The sequence below is a fragment of the Cervus canadensis genome, chromosome 28, assembly GCF_019320065.1.
Source record: "Cervus canadensis isolate Bull #8, Minnesota chromosome 28, ASM1932006v1, whole genome shotgun sequence".
Lineage (NCBI taxonomy): Eukaryota > Metazoa > Chordata > Mammalia > Artiodactyla > Cervidae > Cervus > Cervus canadensis.
Genome location: NC_057413.1, coordinates 12,304,086 through 12,321,574, shown reverse-complemented (window position 1 = coordinate 12,321,574; position 17,489 = coordinate 12,304,086). Strand labels below are relative to the sequence as shown.

At 44.5% G+C, this 17,489-nt stretch overlaps 1 protein-coding gene across 13 annotated transcripts in view; it reads left to right on the top strand.

The window, feature by feature from the left end:
* The first annotated feature begins 6,686 nt into the window (after positions 1-6,686).
* Positions 6,687-17,489, top strand: part of KIF13A (kinesin family member 13A) — a 196,447-nt gene continuing 185,644 nt past the window's right edge. For 8 of the 13 annotated variants that reach the window (XM_043450882.1, XM_043450881.1, XM_043450875.1 and 5 more), the window contains exons 1-2: positions 6,688-6,899; positions 7,194-7,284. In XM_043450882.1, the coding sequence (XP_043306817.1) occupies positions 6,845-6,899; positions 7,194-7,284 (146 nt within the window). In that variant the 5' untranslated portion in view covers positions 6,688-6,844. Of the gene's footprint in view, positions 6,900-7,193; positions 7,285-17,489 lie in introns of all 13 variants that reach the window. The other 5 variants (XM_043450884.1, XM_043450883.1, XM_043450886.1 and 2 more) reach the window with 2 other exon arrangements.

The window sequence follows — 17,489 nt, the reverse complement described above, 5'->3', positions numbered from 1 at the left end:
TGGTATTTGATTCAACCTCCCTGCCTCTGAGATAGAGGTAGAGAGGGTAGGTGAGTTTTTAATTCCCAGCCTTGTAATGACATGGTCGGTTTCCCTGGCAACCAGCCCTCATCCTGTGGTTATCTTTCCAAAAATCTCCTCATTTCCCCTTTAGTGCTCTGGAGCTATTTCAGGAATGAAGGATTAAAACCAAATATTATAATGAAAGATGCTCCCATGCTCTAATCACTTAGTTAATTACAAGAGTTATAAGGAGCCATGAGCCAGGACCCATGATGAACCCCCAAATATATATTTCTTTAAGAAAACATTTTGCAAAAAAAAAAAAACATTTTGCATCTTTGATAGAAAATGATAACACAAAGGTGCCCTAGAATGGCCACACTTTTATTCTGATGGCAGTAATTTTTCCTATCAGTTTCTCTTGGGAAGCAATTTGTCACCAGATATAAATACATTCCTATCTGGTTCTCAGCACTGTGGGAATCTTTCCTGGCTTTAATAATCCCAAATGCAGAAGGTCCACGAGTGGAGATGTTTCTTGGTCCAGTGAAAATTGAGAAATGATATGCATAATTTCTGAGCAAAATCTTGAAGAGTCATTGTGTGGTCTGCCATCTTTTGCTTTCCTTCTGCCACAAAACTGGCATTGTCCCAAATGGAGGCTGTTTCATTGGCCCGGGACTTGAAAGTGACAGGAGCAGAGCCACAACCGAGCTTTGGTGGACACGTCTCCTGAGTTGGGCATAAAGCCTCATTTACACAAGCCCCCAAGATTCAAAGGTTGTGGGGTTACCACGGCATGACTTAGCCTAGGCTGACGGATACCATTGTTAAAGTAGATTTATGGAAATCCTCTTATTTAAGTATTTGCCTTTGCCATCATTACTCTTTGATCCTCTGTAGACTTAAGCCATTAGCAGTTTTGACATCAGCCTGGCAGCCCCCTTCTGGCTGAAATAGCTTGAAATCAGATGATTCCAGAGTCCTCGGAATGTTTGTGGTCAGGTGTCTGTTGGGTTCTTCAGATCCCAGGGCATTTCCGGTTTCTAAAGTAAAGGCTCTTCCTAACAAAGAGCATGTGTGTAAAGTGCATAGACCGGGTGGATGGGGGCATGTCTAGTGTCTAGTGGACGCAGTAACTGTATTCACTGGTTATGCTGGACTTTGGGGATTGCAGAGATGCTTGAAAAGAAAGTCTGGGCCAGGCTGTGCTATCAGCAAAGCTCCCCAAAGCCTGTGCATAGCTCGGACCCACAACCAGGATCTTCTCAGTCTAGATCAGCTCTCTGATGAACCTTTAATTCTATATGGCAGTCTCGTGGCTGCAGAAACCCCAGTGGTTGTCCATCTAAGAAGGATGCTGCCTTGCTGTTCCCTGAGCTGCTTTGTCCTCAGACCGACCTCAGAGTGTGACACTGTCTGGTCCCAGAACTCCCCTTGATGCCACTAGAGAAAAGCACATCCATTCTTTTATCAGCTTTTTTTTTTTTGCTGCTTACTTCAATTAAACAAAGATAAGAATAAACAACAGCAAAATCCAACAAAGCCTTATGCAATAGAAGAGTCCAGATTCTTTTGAATAAGCCCATCCAGTTAAAATCCCTGGTCTACAGCCTCCGACACCTTCCTAGATGGATAACCACTGGGATTTCTGCCTGCCAAATGCCTGAGGTCGGGTTTCCCATAAGCGCTCCTCCCATAAACACCCTTTGGGAACTTCTTTCTACGGAAGAGCCCTGGGAACAGCCCCCACCTCATCCCCTCGTAGCAAACCGGCCTGAAGAGCCAATTGTGGCAGGAGGACAGGTTCCCTTGTTGGCCTTGCGTGGGCCATGTGCACGTTTGGGGCGTTGCCACTGCGCATGTCAGAGCTGGAATCGGAACCCCGGCTGCATGACCCCAGGGAGAATGCCTTCGCTGCCTGCTCTGTGCTGCCTTTCATTCCTCATCGTGTTTATAGGCTGTGTCTTTCCTCCACATACTCCCCTTCTCCGGATAGAGGTCAATGCCAACAATATTTTGCGTCACTTATTGACATTCTCCAAGTGGACAAAATACCACTGCTACTGTTCCATGAGCCTCTTCTGCCTTCTCAGGTCCGTTGCACTTTTTCCCAGGTCAGTTCTCTTTTCAGTGTAGATTCAAGGAGCAGGAATGGAGCTCAGCCTTAACAGAGTCTAGAAGAAGAACCTGGAAGGGTCTTAGAAACCTGGAAATGCAAACCCAAACAGTTCTCACTTCCCTTAATGTCCTGCAACAACGACTTCTGAACTCTTTTTCAGTGTGAACCTCCCTGTGATCATGAAGAATAGTCTTTCCAGAGCCCTCAGGTTGATTCCAGGGAGGTGCCAGCTTCCACTTACAATGCTGGGATGAGATCAACACAGATATGAACTCCTTTTATCCTCATAACAACCCTATGTAGTAGGGACTTTTTCCATCATCAATTACCATCATCCGAGTTTTTTCTCCATGAATGCATCTAATCTTTATAAGTAAACACTGGGCTTTATGGGCTTCCCTGGTGGCACTGCGATGAAGAATCCACCTGCAATGCAGGAGATGTGGAGACATGGGTTCGATCCCTGGGTTGGGAAGATCCCCTGGAGAAGGAAATGGCAACCCATTCCAGTAACCTTGCCCAGAAAATGCCATGGACAGAGGAGCTTGGCAGGCTACAGTCCATGGGATCACAAAAGAGTTGGACACAGCTGAATGACTAAACAACCACAGCATCATCCAAATAAGGAAACTGAGGCCCAGAATAGTTAATACATGTTTTCTTTCTCAGAAAAGGAAGTTTCAGGATTCCAACCAGACAATTTGATTCCAAGAGTCATACTCTCAGTCACAACCGTCTGAATCCCAAGCCTAGATTTCCAGGGGGAAGAAACGGATAGATTCAGCTTGTGGCAGGAATGGCCCTTGGGGTCCACTGAATTTTACCAGGAATGTGGGGTTATACCGTACAAACATGGTAGCTGAGGTCCAGAAGTCAAGGGATGATGGAGGGAGAGGGAACAGCTGCTCTCAGAAACAGTGAACATTGTATGCCAGGCATTTACTCAAAAAGGTGTTTAGTACATCTTGTGGGAGAGGAGTTCATAGTTCTTCTTTACTCATGAACCAGTTGAAAATTTGTTGTGGGGAGTTCAAAATTTGTTCCAGGCCACATGTGAGACAAAATTCAAATACAGTCTATCTCATTCCTAAGCCTTATCTTTCTTGTTTTGTTTTTTTGGCCACATGGAGTGGCATGTGGGATCAAACCCATGCCCCCTGCTTTGGGACTGAGGAGTCTTAACCACTGACCACCAGGGAAGTCCCCTCACTTTGTTATAGTTTCAGAGAAGAATGCCCACGACAGTTGAGAGAATGCAATATGTGGCAAGCTGGCTGCACTTTACAAAAAGGGCTACAACAAATGCCTCCCACATCACAAGATCTTGAAAGATCCACTCTGACATTTCCCCCACTGAGATAAGGGGACTGTAGTTCTCGCCTGGGATTGGGGAGGGCTTGTGAGACTACAGAAGTGGCACTACAGAGCTTCTAATGTAAGGTCATAAAAGCTGGAAGAGCTTACACTGCGACTCTTAAAATGCTCACACTTAGAACCTAGCCACCATGCTGTGAGGAAGCTCAAGCCGCCCATGCAGAAAGACCATACGGAGAAAGCTTGAAAGTACCTAGAGAGAGAGGAACGTCTGATCTGCTCCTGCTGCTCCAGCTCCCACGTTCCAGCCCCAGCTACCACCTGACTGCCATCTCTGCAACCTCATGATTGAACCAGATGAGCCCTTCTCAAATGGCTTTAAGCTGCGAATCTGCCGGGAGGATGTGTTATATAACCACAGTAACTAGAACAGCATATTCTTTTTTTTTAAAAATAATTTATTTATTTATTTGGCTGTGCCAGGTCTTGGTTGTGGCATGTGGGTCTTCTATCTTCATTGCAACATGCGGGGTCTTTAGTCTGGCCTGCGAACTCTTAGTTTTGGCATGTGGGTTCTAGTTCCCTGACCCGGGATGGAACTCAAGACTTCTGCATTGGGAGCGTGGAGTCTTAGCCACTGGACCACCAGGGAAGTCCCTAGTACAGCATATTCTGAAGAAAGGTCTTCAGAAGAGCATGAGAGCCATTTTCAAGTGTCTGAAGGGCTGTTGGTGTAGAAGAGGAGTTTGATTTGCCGTGGGGGAAGCTCTAGACAGTAGCGCTGAAATCAGCAGTTACAATTTACAAGGAGGCAAATTTGATTCTTCATGGTGGTTTAGTTGCTAAGTCGAGTCAGACTCATGCAACCCCGTGGACTATAGCCTGCAAGACTCCTCTGTCCATGAGATTCTCCAGGCAAGAATACTGGGGTGGATTGCCATTTCCTTCTCCAGGGGATCCTCCCGACCCAGGAATCGAACCCCGGTCTCCTGCATTGCAGGCAGATTCTTTACCAACTGAGCTAGGAGGGAAGCCCTTGTACGGAGCCCTTCTCTAACAGTAGAATGTTAGAGTCACTCATGAGAGAGCACTCTGCCAGCAAACAAACTCAAGCAGAGGGATGACCATTTGGGAGGAGGGTTGTAAAAGTGTTGTAGGGACGTGCTAAATCACGTCCAACTCTTTCTCGACCCCATGGACTACAGCACACTAGGCTCCTCTGTCCATGGGATTTTCTAGGCAAGAATACTGGAGTGGGTTGCCATTTCCTTCTCCAGGGGATCTTCCCAACCCAGGGATCGAACCTGCATTGCAGGTGGACTCCTTATGGATGGAGCCACCAGGAAGTCCAATCTCACATGAGTTAGGGTTAAAGCTGTTTTGAAGAAGAAACATTTGGTAAACTCTTCTCAGAGGAGGTAAGGATTGATTTGGGACTTTCAGGTTGGAGAGGGTGGAGAAAGACGGAAAAACAGAAGGACCACTTGGCAAAAACAAACAAAACCCCAACCAACCAACCGACCAAAAAAACAAGAGGAAACTATTTAACCAGCAGTAGCAAATTAACCATGCCCCTCTCACCTTAAGACCTCTTATCTATTTATGGTGTGTTATGGGCCAGCATGGGCTTCCCTGGTGGCTCAGAGGATAAAGAATACGCCTGCAATGCAGGAGACCGAAGTTCAGTCCCTGGGTTGGCAAGATCCCCTGGAGAAGGGCATGGCAACCCACTCCAGTATTCTTGCCTGAAGAATCCCATGGATAGTGGAGCCCGGTGGGCAGGCTACAGTCCATGGGGACGCAGAGAGACATGACTGAGCCACACACATACACACACACACACACACACACACACACACACACACACACACACGTGTGCCAGCATCCTCCCAGACCCTCAGTTCTCACATCCCAGTGGCTGCTGAGTTATTTCACTCTTATCTCCACAGTAAGCCCTGCTTCCTGCATCTTCACCACCGCTGGCTTTGCTCTAGCCATCATCACCTCTTATCTTGATGAGAGTCTTAGAGTCCGTCCCCGGCTCCAAACCCAAAGTCTCCATTCAGTTTCCCCTTGCCTTTCTTATAAAGTGGAAATTTCTTAGGTATTCCAGGCTTTCATGATATGACAGAGGATAGCGGGTGGGGTGGGGAGAGAGTCGAGCCCCTACTTGGCACCTGTTGGAGACAGAACTGAACCTCTTGAAGCACCTGCCAACAGTCTGGCGTCACACCTGACTCGGTGCTATTTTCCCCTCCACAGAGTGTGTGTCTGCAGTACTGGATGCGTGACTTTATTCACGTTTTTGCGTGTCCTCCACAGCACCTTGCACACAGTAGGCCCCCAAGACAACTTCGAATGACCTTATGAAAAATTGAATTTCTACATTTAAGCGAGCTAGAAAGATTTCCCCTGATCTCAACTCGGGATTATAGACTCTGTGTACGCTTCAACAGGCCGGGCACCTAGTGCACGCCCAAGAAGCACTTGTTGAACCGCGCAGAATAAATCAGATCCCCCCCTAGTCCCGCCCTGGCAGCGAGGTCGGTCTTTGGCAAGCGCGACCAAAATCCATGGCTCTTAAATTCTTATGTAAGAGTTAATGACCCTCCCAGCCCACACTGGACATCTCTCCCGCCGGAGAAGCGCAAGGGCCGGGAAGGAAGCGAGAGCAATCTTTGCAAACACGCTCGTTTGGTGGCGGAGGCACGGATTGACCTCCAGCCTCGGCTCAGCATCGGGAAAACGCCGCTGCGCGCCGGGCGCGGGGCGGTGCGGGGCGGGCGCAGGGGGCGGCCGGCCGGTGGAGGCGCATTTCCCCCGGTGGGTAAGGCCTGCCCACCCGGCACGCCCAGGGGCTCCCGGGGGCTGCGGTGACAGCGGCCCCAGAAGGTGACTCGAGTTCAAGGCGGTGCCCGTGGGGTCCCCGCCGGCGCCGGGGGCGCGGGGGACAGGCCGGGCCCCGGGGGGAAAGCGAGCGCCCCGATCCGGATCGCAGCGGCGCCCCCAGCCCCGCGTGCGCCGCCCGCCGCCCCCGCCCCGGGTGCCGGCCGGCCGGGCCTCCGGGCGCCGCGAGGCGGGGAAGATGGCGGCGCGGCCCGGCCCGGGGCGGCCGCGAGGGGCGGCGACGCTGTGCGCGCGGCTGGGCCGGCGCGGCTAGAGCAGCGCCTGGGCCCGGGCGGCGCGGCCTCCTCCCCGCCCGCCGCCGCCGCCGCCGCCGCGGCCGCCGCGCCCCGCCCCGCGCGCCCGCCCCTCCCCGGGCCCGGCCGTGCCCCGCGTCGCGCTCCCCCGGGATGGCCCGCGCGCCTCGGCGCTGCCTCGCGGAGCTCACGGCGGAGCGGCGGCGGCCGCGCTCGGGGGGCGCGCGTGCAGGGGCCGCCTGGGGGCCGAGCGGGCGCCGCCAACATGTCGGATACCAAGGTAAAAGTTGCCGTCCGGGTCCGGCCCCTGAACCGACGAGGTGAGCAAGCTTTCCGCTCCTTTGCGCGTTGCGATCGGGGCTGAGGGCGGGGGGTGGGGGGCAACTTTGGAAAACTGCGGGGCCGCGGGGCTGGGGGCGGCGGGAGCGGGGAGGCGAGCCGGGGCCGGGGTCGCTCCGGGGAGGAGGCGGCGCCCGCCGCGGCCGCGGGGACCCGGTGCGCCGGCTCCCGGCTCGGGCCGCCTCCCGGGGGAGAGCCCCGCGCGGGCGCGCAGCGGCGGGCTGCGGGCGCGGATGCTCGGCTCTGCAACGCTGCGCCTACCCTTTTGCTTTCAGAACTGGAACTCAACACCAAGTGCGTGGTGGAGATGGAAGGGAATCAAACGGTCCTGCACCCTCCTCCTTCTAACAGCAAACAGGGAGAAAGGTAAACGCGGGTGCAGCCCCGCCGCCTCCGGCAAGTTTGAGCCAGGAAAATGGGAGTGCTCTTTCCTATTGTTAGGAGGACGGCTTCAAGTTTGTCGCACGCTCCCGTCTGAAGCTGTTGCAAGTCCAAGTTCCTCTCTGCCCCCCTCCCCCTTGTCCCCTCCCATCTAGAGGCAGGACTCCCCGGGCCAGAGCCGGGACCAGCCCTGTGTCCCCGGCCCGCGGTGAGACACCCCGAGAGGGCCGGCTGGGACCCTCGAGATGATGGTCCCATCGCCACATTTTACAGATGAGAAAACTGAGGCCTGAGGCGAGGAAGTGACCACCCAAGGCCGGCACCGTGGAACCCGGTGCCCCCGGTTCTTTCCACCCCAGCGCTCTTGGCTTTATTTGGCAGACTTGTTAAGGAACTTTGTGTAAAATCGGGAGTGGGAGGGAACCCCCCACCACCACCCCCGCAGTAAAGCAAAACAGTTTTGTACGATGCAGGCTCAGGCCTGGACCATTTAAGATCTATTATTTTGTTGGTGCTGGGTTGAGATAATGCCTGAATGTAATGCGCGAATTTTGATTTTCAGGAAAACAAAAGTAGTGCCCGGAGCTGTGTAGACACTGGGGGGATGTTTAAGAGGGGCCGCATTTACTAGATGGCAACATATTTGCATGTGAAAAGTGGTAACTGTTGGATCCTTATTAATTCTGCTCTATTCCACGCTACAGTATGGGAAAATGCCCTAAAATAATTTGAATATTTGGCATTTTTCTGGTAAGCCCCTGAGAAGAAAACGGTTGGAATTCATTCAGTAAAGCAGTGCGGTAGCTTGGAAAAATAGGAAAGAGAAACCAGGGAGATTTGAAAAATTAACTCCTCCGGAGTGAGTTTGTGTTTCTAAAAGTCACCTGTTACCTGTTGATTGATGTGATACAATTTAGCAATTTTTTTGCTCTCTGGAGATTTTTTTTTTTTTTTTTTCACTGAACAGCATCTCTGAAGTAGGGTTTGTTACTTCATTGCTAAAGGAAGCAATTGCCTTCATTCTATAATCATGCAGTGTCCAAGGCATAGTTTACTAAATTTGGGGGAAGAAATTATCAGGAGGTAAGTTTGAGAATTTTTTGCTTTTTGTGCTGAGGCTAGAAATTTTTATCCAGTGTGCAGATTGTTATGGTGATAGTAAATAGCTAAGTTATATTTAAAATGTATTAAATGCTTTTTAACAGTAATGGTTGTATCCTTGGATAATATTTTTAGATACATTTTAAATATTTATAGTATTTTAGACCCATGTATAGCAATATAGTTGTATATTTCATGTTAATAGCAAGTAAACTCATTGAGTAAATTAAGATATTTACAGATTACATTGGCTGCCTAGATCACCAGTACATTTCCCCCATCCCCCCCACCCCCAAACTGAATATTTTCACATGTTTCAGAAAAAAATTCTGCTGGGTCAGATTCTTCAAAGCAATCTAGGAAACAGGTAGAATTGTCAACTCCTATGTTTCTGTGGCTTCTATTTTCCTTGCTGGTTTGGCACCTGCTTCTTGCCACTCTTAACCATAAGGATTGTTACTATTAGCTACTATTTAATGTTATGAAGCTTTGTCCATTGTGGACAGACAGGGATTTAATTTTGTGGAATGTGGATAGACTTTACAACTGCAGACACTTGGCTGGAAAGGCTAAATAATCAGTTGATCATTTTTAGGGCCACCACCGTCATTATTAATCAGGATCTTTTGAGTAATGATTTGAAGGGTGATTTGGGGATTTTGCCATATGCTTGCTTCTTGGAATAGCCAGTTATCTGGAGCTATAAGAATAGTGCTGAAACATGTTCTCACCTCCTCACAGAATTCTTTGAGTGGTGGATGGGCTCTTTCTGTGGGTTTTGCCTAGGTACCTGTCATTCAGTTTATAGACAAACGGGGAGGATTCAACCCAGCAGCACTGCTTGCACATTAGGATTACTGTCTTTGCAAGGATGGAGACATCAAATGCGTTTTGATTTTCATTATGCAGCTTGGTTTCATCTTTCTCCAGTGGGTTTTCCCTTAAAGCAACAGTGCATTTAAAAATAGACACAGTTTCTCCCTTGCATTCTAGGTTGATTAATTGCAACAATGCTTCTTGTTATGTTTGCAATTCATTTCTTTCATTTGTTTTGGAATCGAGCTCAGAGCAAGGTGAGACTAGTATTTTTCTTACCTAGAAGTCCAAGGCTTGAAGTGTAAGAAGTTTTTAAATGAATCTTGGTAAACCTTATCAAGTTGAAATAGCTGTTTTTCCAAATATTGCAGGAAATTACTAATGTATTAATGGTGATTGGAATTTTAAGTTACTAGGTCCAAGTTTTCAGTCCTACTAGTAAAAACAAGCAAGAGTACATTGGTTTCCAGGAAGAAACGGAGAGGCTTAGCTTTCATAATTTCCCCCTTTATGGAATCAAAGCCAAGACTACATGTTAAGGTCTAAGAGATCACAGGACTTCTGATGTTAAAGATGTTTGTTTTGGTCCTAAAATTCTAAGATTATAATGTACCACAGAATTCTAGATTAATAGTTGATAGTTAATAAACCATTTTGAAACATTAAGAGTTATATGGATGGGTTTCTTAACATACCATTCCATTACAATGCAGGAGACATGTGTGAAGTTCATTGTGAAGTTCAGATCATGCAGGTGCCATGCTCAGCATGGGGGATCCAAAGACCACTGTGGACCCAGAGCCTATGCTGGAGGCTCACACCTTTGAGAGATGTGAGAAGAGAGAAGTAAAACTAGTTAAAATATAGTGCGGTAGATCATTTAGCTAATGCTTTTGCCATTATATATACCATATCTCTTGAAAATTGCCTGTTTCCTCTTCTGTCTCCTCTCCTTTCGGTTGTCAGCTCTGGGAAGGCAGGAACCTTGTCCTACTGACTTTTGTCTTCCATACCTACCCACAGCACCTGGCATGTAGCAGACCCTCAGCAAATGTCTGCATGGTGATGGTTTGTACTGTGATGGGAATGCTGAGGAGGGGCTGTGGACGTGACCCGGGGCCTTGGCATCCTGTAAAGACAGGTGGCATTTGTGCTGGTCATGGGGGGTGCTAAGAGTGCAGGTTCACTTTTTCAAAATCAGTAGAAAGTCCTTAGTCAAAGAAACTGAAAGCATACCTGCCACAGATTACTTCTGGCTGATTGTGTGTGCGTGCGTGCAGAATGTGAAGCAGGGTGCAGGAGCCAGGCAATTCAGGAAGGAGGACAGAATGAGAACCCTTGACTTGCCAAAATATGTAATAGTTTAAAAATCAAAGTATCCATTGCAAAGTCTTCCTCTCATTCCTGCTGTCATCCTTACACTTTATATCCTCTCACCTCTCCCAAAACAAAAAAGGTGACCTCTGTTATTGATTTCCCATGCATATTTTCAAATACACACACAAATATATATATATATATTTTCCACAAACATCTTTTCTATCCTTTAATAACAGTATGTTGACTCCTTAAAAAAAAAAAAATCCAGTATGGGTGGTAATTGTGGTTTTAAAAACATACATGTTTGTGTGTGCCCGGTCATGTCTGACTCTTTGCAGCCCTGTGAACCGTAGCCCACCAGGCTCCTCTGTCCCCAATTTTCCTGGTAAGAAATAATTGGAGTGGGTTGCCATGCCCTCCTCCAGGGGATCTTCCCAACCCAGGGATCTAATGCATCTCCTGCATTGTAGGTGGGATTCTCTACTGCTGAGCCACTGTGGAAGCCCATAAAAAATATATATACCCATGTATATATCAGTCTGATCTTTGTAGCTTTTAGGAAGTGAAGCTTTATCATCAGAATGTAATGGAACTTGCTTTGTACAGAGATTTTTGTTCTTGATTTTTTTAAACCATTTTAAAGTAAGTAAATTGTAGGGTAAGCAACTGAAGCAGTGTGCATATATAACCTAGCTAAGTTAAAAGAAAAATTGGATAAATTTAGGCTCTTAGTAAAAGAGCATCAAAGTTTTAACTTCTGGCCCAGTTTTTCCATACTGGAAGGTGGGCAGTGTAGCTTACAAGGTACACAAAGGTCGGACAGTGGAAGAAAGCTACGGCTTGGTCGATTCGACTGCATCTATGTTTTCCAGTTTATGGATTATATGTTGCAAGTTTTTGATTGTTTATTCCCCCAGACTGGTTTCCCCTGCTATTACAGTGGTTTCTAGGATGGTTTCTTCTCCTCAAGAAAAACTGTAGAGTGAAAATGGAAAAATTAGTTGAAATCATATCAAATGAAAAAGATCCATCACCAAAGAAGCAGTAATATTCTACATTATCTAGGTGACTTTGAGTTTTATTGTATTTTCTGTGTTGTTACTCTTCTCTATGGCTCAGTATTACAAAGTTGATTATAAGAAAGCAGAGTATTTAGATTTCACTAATATAGGAGTGAGCATTCTTCATGCATGATATCAGTGGTACTTTGAAGAATGTTATAATGGAATATTTTCATTAGATGTCCACGGTTTCCATTTTTGTTTTAAAATAGGTTGTCATCTCTCACTTTAAAAGACAAGCCTAAAAGTACTTATAATGTACTAAAGATTAGTGACTAAAAATTATTTTGTTCACAGTTGAAAATGTATTTTACATTATGCACTGTTGTGTACACCTATATAAAGGTTCATTAAAAAATTTACTATGTGCAATATCTGTTATTTTTCTACCCCTTTCTGTTCATTCATTTTAGAAACATAGGTTGTGACTTACCAAATTAACTTCAAAACCTGCTAAAGGATCACAAGTTTATAATCTGAAAAATACAAGTTTAGTGGGTAAGACTTTGGGTTCTGCATACATACATATGTATAAATATTTTAAATCAGTGTAAATACTTTGAAGTGTGGAGTAGTTTTATAATTTATAAAGGCTATGCCTGATGCAGCTATCATCCTGGGGGTTCCTGCCACATCATTCTGAGAATTCCTTTTACAGACTCTTTTCTGTGTGGAATCTCTTGTTTTTCTGTTTCTCTTTTCTTTCTTTCTTTGCTGCCTCAGTTTTGTAGAGCATATCCTTTGGTTGCTTCCCCAGAAAGAATTTTGGGAGGTGGAATTTTTCATTTCAAAAATGAAAATATCTTCATTCCACCCACTTACCTCGTTAATAGTTTGGATGGGTAACAAATGCTATTTTAAAGATGTTGGTTGCTTTAATGTCGTCTTGCCTCCAGTGTTTCTGTTGAGAAGTCTGAAGCTATTTGGATTTCCAGCCCTTAAGACATGACCTAGATTTTCCCTTTTTGGAATCCTATAGAATATTCTTTCTTCTCCTTTTTTGTGAAATTACAGTGGTGGGCCTTTTGGACCTGGAAACTTGTATCCTTCAGTTCTGAAAAGATTGATTGAATTAATTCATTAGCAAATGCTCTCTTTTTATTTATTCTTTTCTGGAGCACTTATTTAGACATGGAGTTTCCTGAACTGGACATCTGATTATTTTATTTTTCCTTTCTGCTTTTCATCTATTGTTTTTGTTCTGCCTTCTGGGAGGTTTATCCACTTTATCTTCCAAACTTTATGTTTAAATTTCTCCCCTGATATCATATTTTTAATTTCCAAGAACTCTTTTAGATTAAAAAATATATATATAGCATCCTGTGCTTATTTTCTAGTTGTGGCATTTTCTGTCTTTCTGAGGACCCTAATGATACTTTTCTCTATATAGTAGGCTTTTTCTTTCTTGTTCTTTTCAAAGTGCATAGTTTTGTTAGTGTTGGTGTCTGCCTTTTATGTTAAAGGGTTTTCTCAAATATATAGATTTGGGGCTTTCTCGAGGACAAGTACTATATATGATTTATCTTTGTATTCTCAGGGCCTAGATTCAAGAGTGCCCAGTGGACAGAAAGCATTTTTGTAAATTCTTTGTTGTTTTTAAAAAAATTATTATTAAATGTTCTGTCAAATCCCTTTTCAACTTTCAACAATAGAAATAAAATTGTTTTTTTCTTAAGAGCACATATAAATGCCATAATTAAAGGTAGTAGTTGCCTTATGCAACTCTTAGTTACTAGCATTCATGAAGATAATTAGTTGTAATCAGTACAAAAGTTGAAAAAAATTAGAAAATCCTAATTTTGTATTACTATTGCAAAAATATTAGTTGAATTTTTTTCCTGTGTTTTTTTGGTTATTGTTAAGCTTAAAATATATATGCTTGTTGGGCTGGGGAGATTTTTCAAAATGATAACAAACTAGCCAGTTTATCATTCTACCACTTGGATTCTTCTGGCAAAACCTAGTCAGAGAAAAGTGGATAACTTGAATTGTTTCCAGTTTTCAATAAAATTGAAACATATGCTATGCACTCATATTTTAAAAACATTTATAAGAAAATTTCTTCCCCAAATAGTAGGCTTTCTGAAGACATCAAGGTTTCTCAGTTATTCAGCCACAGTTACCCTTTCTCAAATCTTCCCAGGAGCTAGAACAAAGAAGGTGTTTCTGCATTTAGAATTTAAAGGACTTTGGAGAACGTTACCAGCAGAGGAAACAGAATGGCAGAGAAATCAACAAGATATATAGAAACACTCAAAGAGAATTTTGTACCTTAACAAAAATGAAATTTACTAACAGCAGAGCTATCAAGAAAGGAAGTATATACTAAAAGTCACATGAAAACAATCAAGAGTTGATTTATATGGAATTTAAGAGCTATCTTTTCAAGATCACTCTACAAAATATTATATTTCTGGGAATTTAGCTTTGCAAATGTAAGAGGAAAATATCAGAAATTCTTCCTTGGGTATTAGTTTATTTGGCGTTTTACCATCCAACAATGATATGGAAACCAAATAAGCATGGAAAAATGTCAAGTTTTCATAGCTCTAAAATTTTATTGTAAAAATGAGTAATTTGTTTATTTGATTGTAAGATCTAGGGTTAAAAAAAAAAAAAAGGAAAGTTTTTTTTTTTCCTTATAGGCCCTCGTAGACCCTCAGAATTAGGAGGATAAACAGTCCAAGCCTCATCATTTGCTTGAATGCAGTCTCGATTTTATGTTTTACCAGCTAAGCCACCAGGAAAACCCCCCAATTTTATTTTTTGCACTGGAGTGTAATTGCTCTGAGTGTTGTGTTGGTTTCTGCTGTTGATTTCCTTTTACTATGAGATGCACAGTTCGGTGAGTCATTAATAAAGTACTAGAAGTATTTTACCAAATTGTTCTTGAAGTGAACTTTTCACATCAAAGCACAATTGTATCTTTTTAAAAGATTGCTTCCTGAGATAGTCTAAAATGTTTTATAAGAAGCATGGCAGAAGTTTAAAAGCGGGGGCAGGGGGAACGTGTCATTATTCAACCAAACCTAACATCCGTTATTCTTCTTTTTCCCGTTCCTTCATTTTGTCCTTGTCCATAAACATAAATATTTGTAGTTAAAATTTTGTGTTTTGCTTTTGTCCCATTTACATTTGGTCAAGCAACATGGTTTTCATAATTATAATTTTAATAGTTGAGTACTGTAGTCTGTTGAGTTTCATAACTTTAAAACCATATTTCTATATTTCTGGACCTAAAAGTTGCTTCTCTTAACAATTATAAATAACAGAGAGCATAAAAATAACTGGAACTTTTTAAGAATCCTTTGCCAATTGCAAGGCATTTCTTCCTAAGCGAACTTACTCAACACAAAAATGCATCTCTGAAATTGTATGACAACATGAACCATTCCCTTACATTAGTATGGAGTTCAAAGTTGATAGCTTTCATATGTAGGTATGAGCTAGGCCATGGAAAAAATGATTTTATGTGGATCTAATAACAGCCCAGGGGTTCTCACACTTGAGAGTGCATTAGGCTCATTTGGAGAGCCTCACTCCAAAAAGTTCTGAGCCATAGCTTGGCCTGATATCTTGCACTTGTAACAAGTCCCCAGGGGATGCTGCTGCTCTGAGCTCAGGACCAAGCTTTGAGAATCACTGCTCTAGACCAGGACTGGTCCATTAGAATTTTCTGTGATGGTGGGAATATTCTACACATCTGCTGTCCACTATGGTAATCGCTAGCCATGTATGATGACTGAGCACTTGAAATGTGGCTAGTGCAACCAAAGAATGGAATTTTATATTTTATTTCATTGTCATTAAATTTATTTTACTTTTAGAATTTTATTTATTTATCATTTATGGCTGCACTGGGTCTTCGTTGCACTGGCTTTCTCTAGTTGCGGCAAGCAGGGGCCGGTCTCCAGTTGCAGTGCGTGGGTTTCTCCTTGCGGTGGCCTCTCCTTCTGCAGAGCATGGGCTCTAGGGCTTCCGGCTTCGGTAGTTGCAGCCCATGGGCTCAGTACTTGTGGCTCCCAGGCTCCAGAGTGCGGGCTCAGTAGTTGTGGCACAGGGGCCCGGTTGCTCTGGGGCACATGGGATCTTCCTGGATCAGGGATCGAACCCGTCTCGTGCTTGGCAGGCAGCTTCTTCACTACTGAGCCATCAGTGAAGCCCATTAGTTTAAACAGCAGGTGGCTACTGTGTTGGACAGTACAGGCCCGGACATGGTTCTAAACCTTGGTTGCACGATAGAATCATCTGGCGTGCTTTAAAAATGGATGCCTGACTCCTACCCCTAGCATTTCTGGCTTCATCGGGCTGAAGTGCACCGTAGGCATTGGGATTTTTAAACACTTGCCAGGTGTCCCAGTTACTGTTATTGTTTACAAATCAGCCCCAAAGTTCGTGGTCTGAAAACATTATTTTTTAATGCCCCTGAATTCTGTGGGTCAGGAAATCGGACAAAGTAGACATGACTTGTCTCTGCTCCACGGTGTAGGGGTCTCATCCTGAAGACTAGAAATCTGCAGGTGTAGTTATCAGAGGGCTTGAGCTGGTGGAATATCCGAGATGGTTAACTCACATGGTTGGCAGTTGAGTCTCATGTGTAGCCAAGGTTGATAAACTCTGATCTAGTTTAATAAATTAGGTTTTAAAGCCTGGTTTCACAAGTTGTTGTTTGGTTTATTTCCCTATTTTGATTGTGATCATGTATGTACATTCTCAGAACCATTAATGCTCTCAAAACTAAAATCTGAAAGCCTCAGACAGTAAGCCTTATTTTACCTTATTTACCTTACTAAGTTAAGGGTTTTCCCTATTAAGGCAACTTATGGAAATTTACTGAAGTCTTCCTGTGCCAAGGGTATGTATGATTGTGCAAGTGAAGCCTGACAAAGTTAAGTTCTGTCCCATTAAAAAAATAAAAGCCTCCTATTCTCAAGCCAGGTGTATTTCATCAAAATGCCTCTTTTTATTTGTTTTTACTTGGAATTGTGGCAGAGAGGGAAGGAATTACCTCAGTTATCTAGATGCAGGGAACTTGCTTATCCTTCAGTCAACTGCTTCACCTGCCTGCTTGGGAGGCACAGATTTTTCATCTTTCTAAGAGTCTCCTGATGAAAGTGAAAGAGGAGAGTAAAAATGTTGGCTTAAAACTCAACATTCAGAAAACTAAGATTATTGCATCCAGTCCCATCACTTCATGGCAAATTGATGGGAAACAGTGGAAACAGTGGCTGACTATTTTTTTGGGCTCCAAAATCACTGCAGATGGTGATTGCAGCCATAAAATTAAAAGACACTTACTCCTTGGAAGAAAAGTTATGACCAACCTAGACAGCATATTAAAAAACAGAGACAGTACTTTGCCAGTAAAGGTCCGTCTAGTCAAGGCTATGGTTTTTCCAGTAGTCATGTGTGGATGTGAGAGTTGGACTATAAAGAAAGCTGAGTGCTGAAGAATTGATGCTTTTGAAATGTGGTGTTGGAGAAGACTCTTGAGAGTCCCTTGGACTGCAAGGACATCCAACCAGTCCATCCTAAAGGAGATCAGTCCTGGGTGTTCATTGGAAGGAGTGATGCTGAGGCTGAAACTCCAGTACTTTGGCCACCTGATGCAGAGAGTTGACTCATTTGAAAAGACCCTGATGCTGGGAAAGGTTGAAGGCAGGAGGAGAAGGGGATGACAGAGTATGAGATGGCTGGATGGTCTCACCGACTCAATGGACACAAGTTTGGGTAGGCTCCGGGAGTCGGTGATGGCCAGGGAGGCCTGGCGTGCTGCAGTTCATGGGGTCACAAAGAGTTGGACATGCCTGAGCAACTAAACTGAACTGAACGGCCTGTGGACCACGGTTCCCTGCTTCAGGCCCTGGAACTGTATGGCATTCCCAGCCTTAG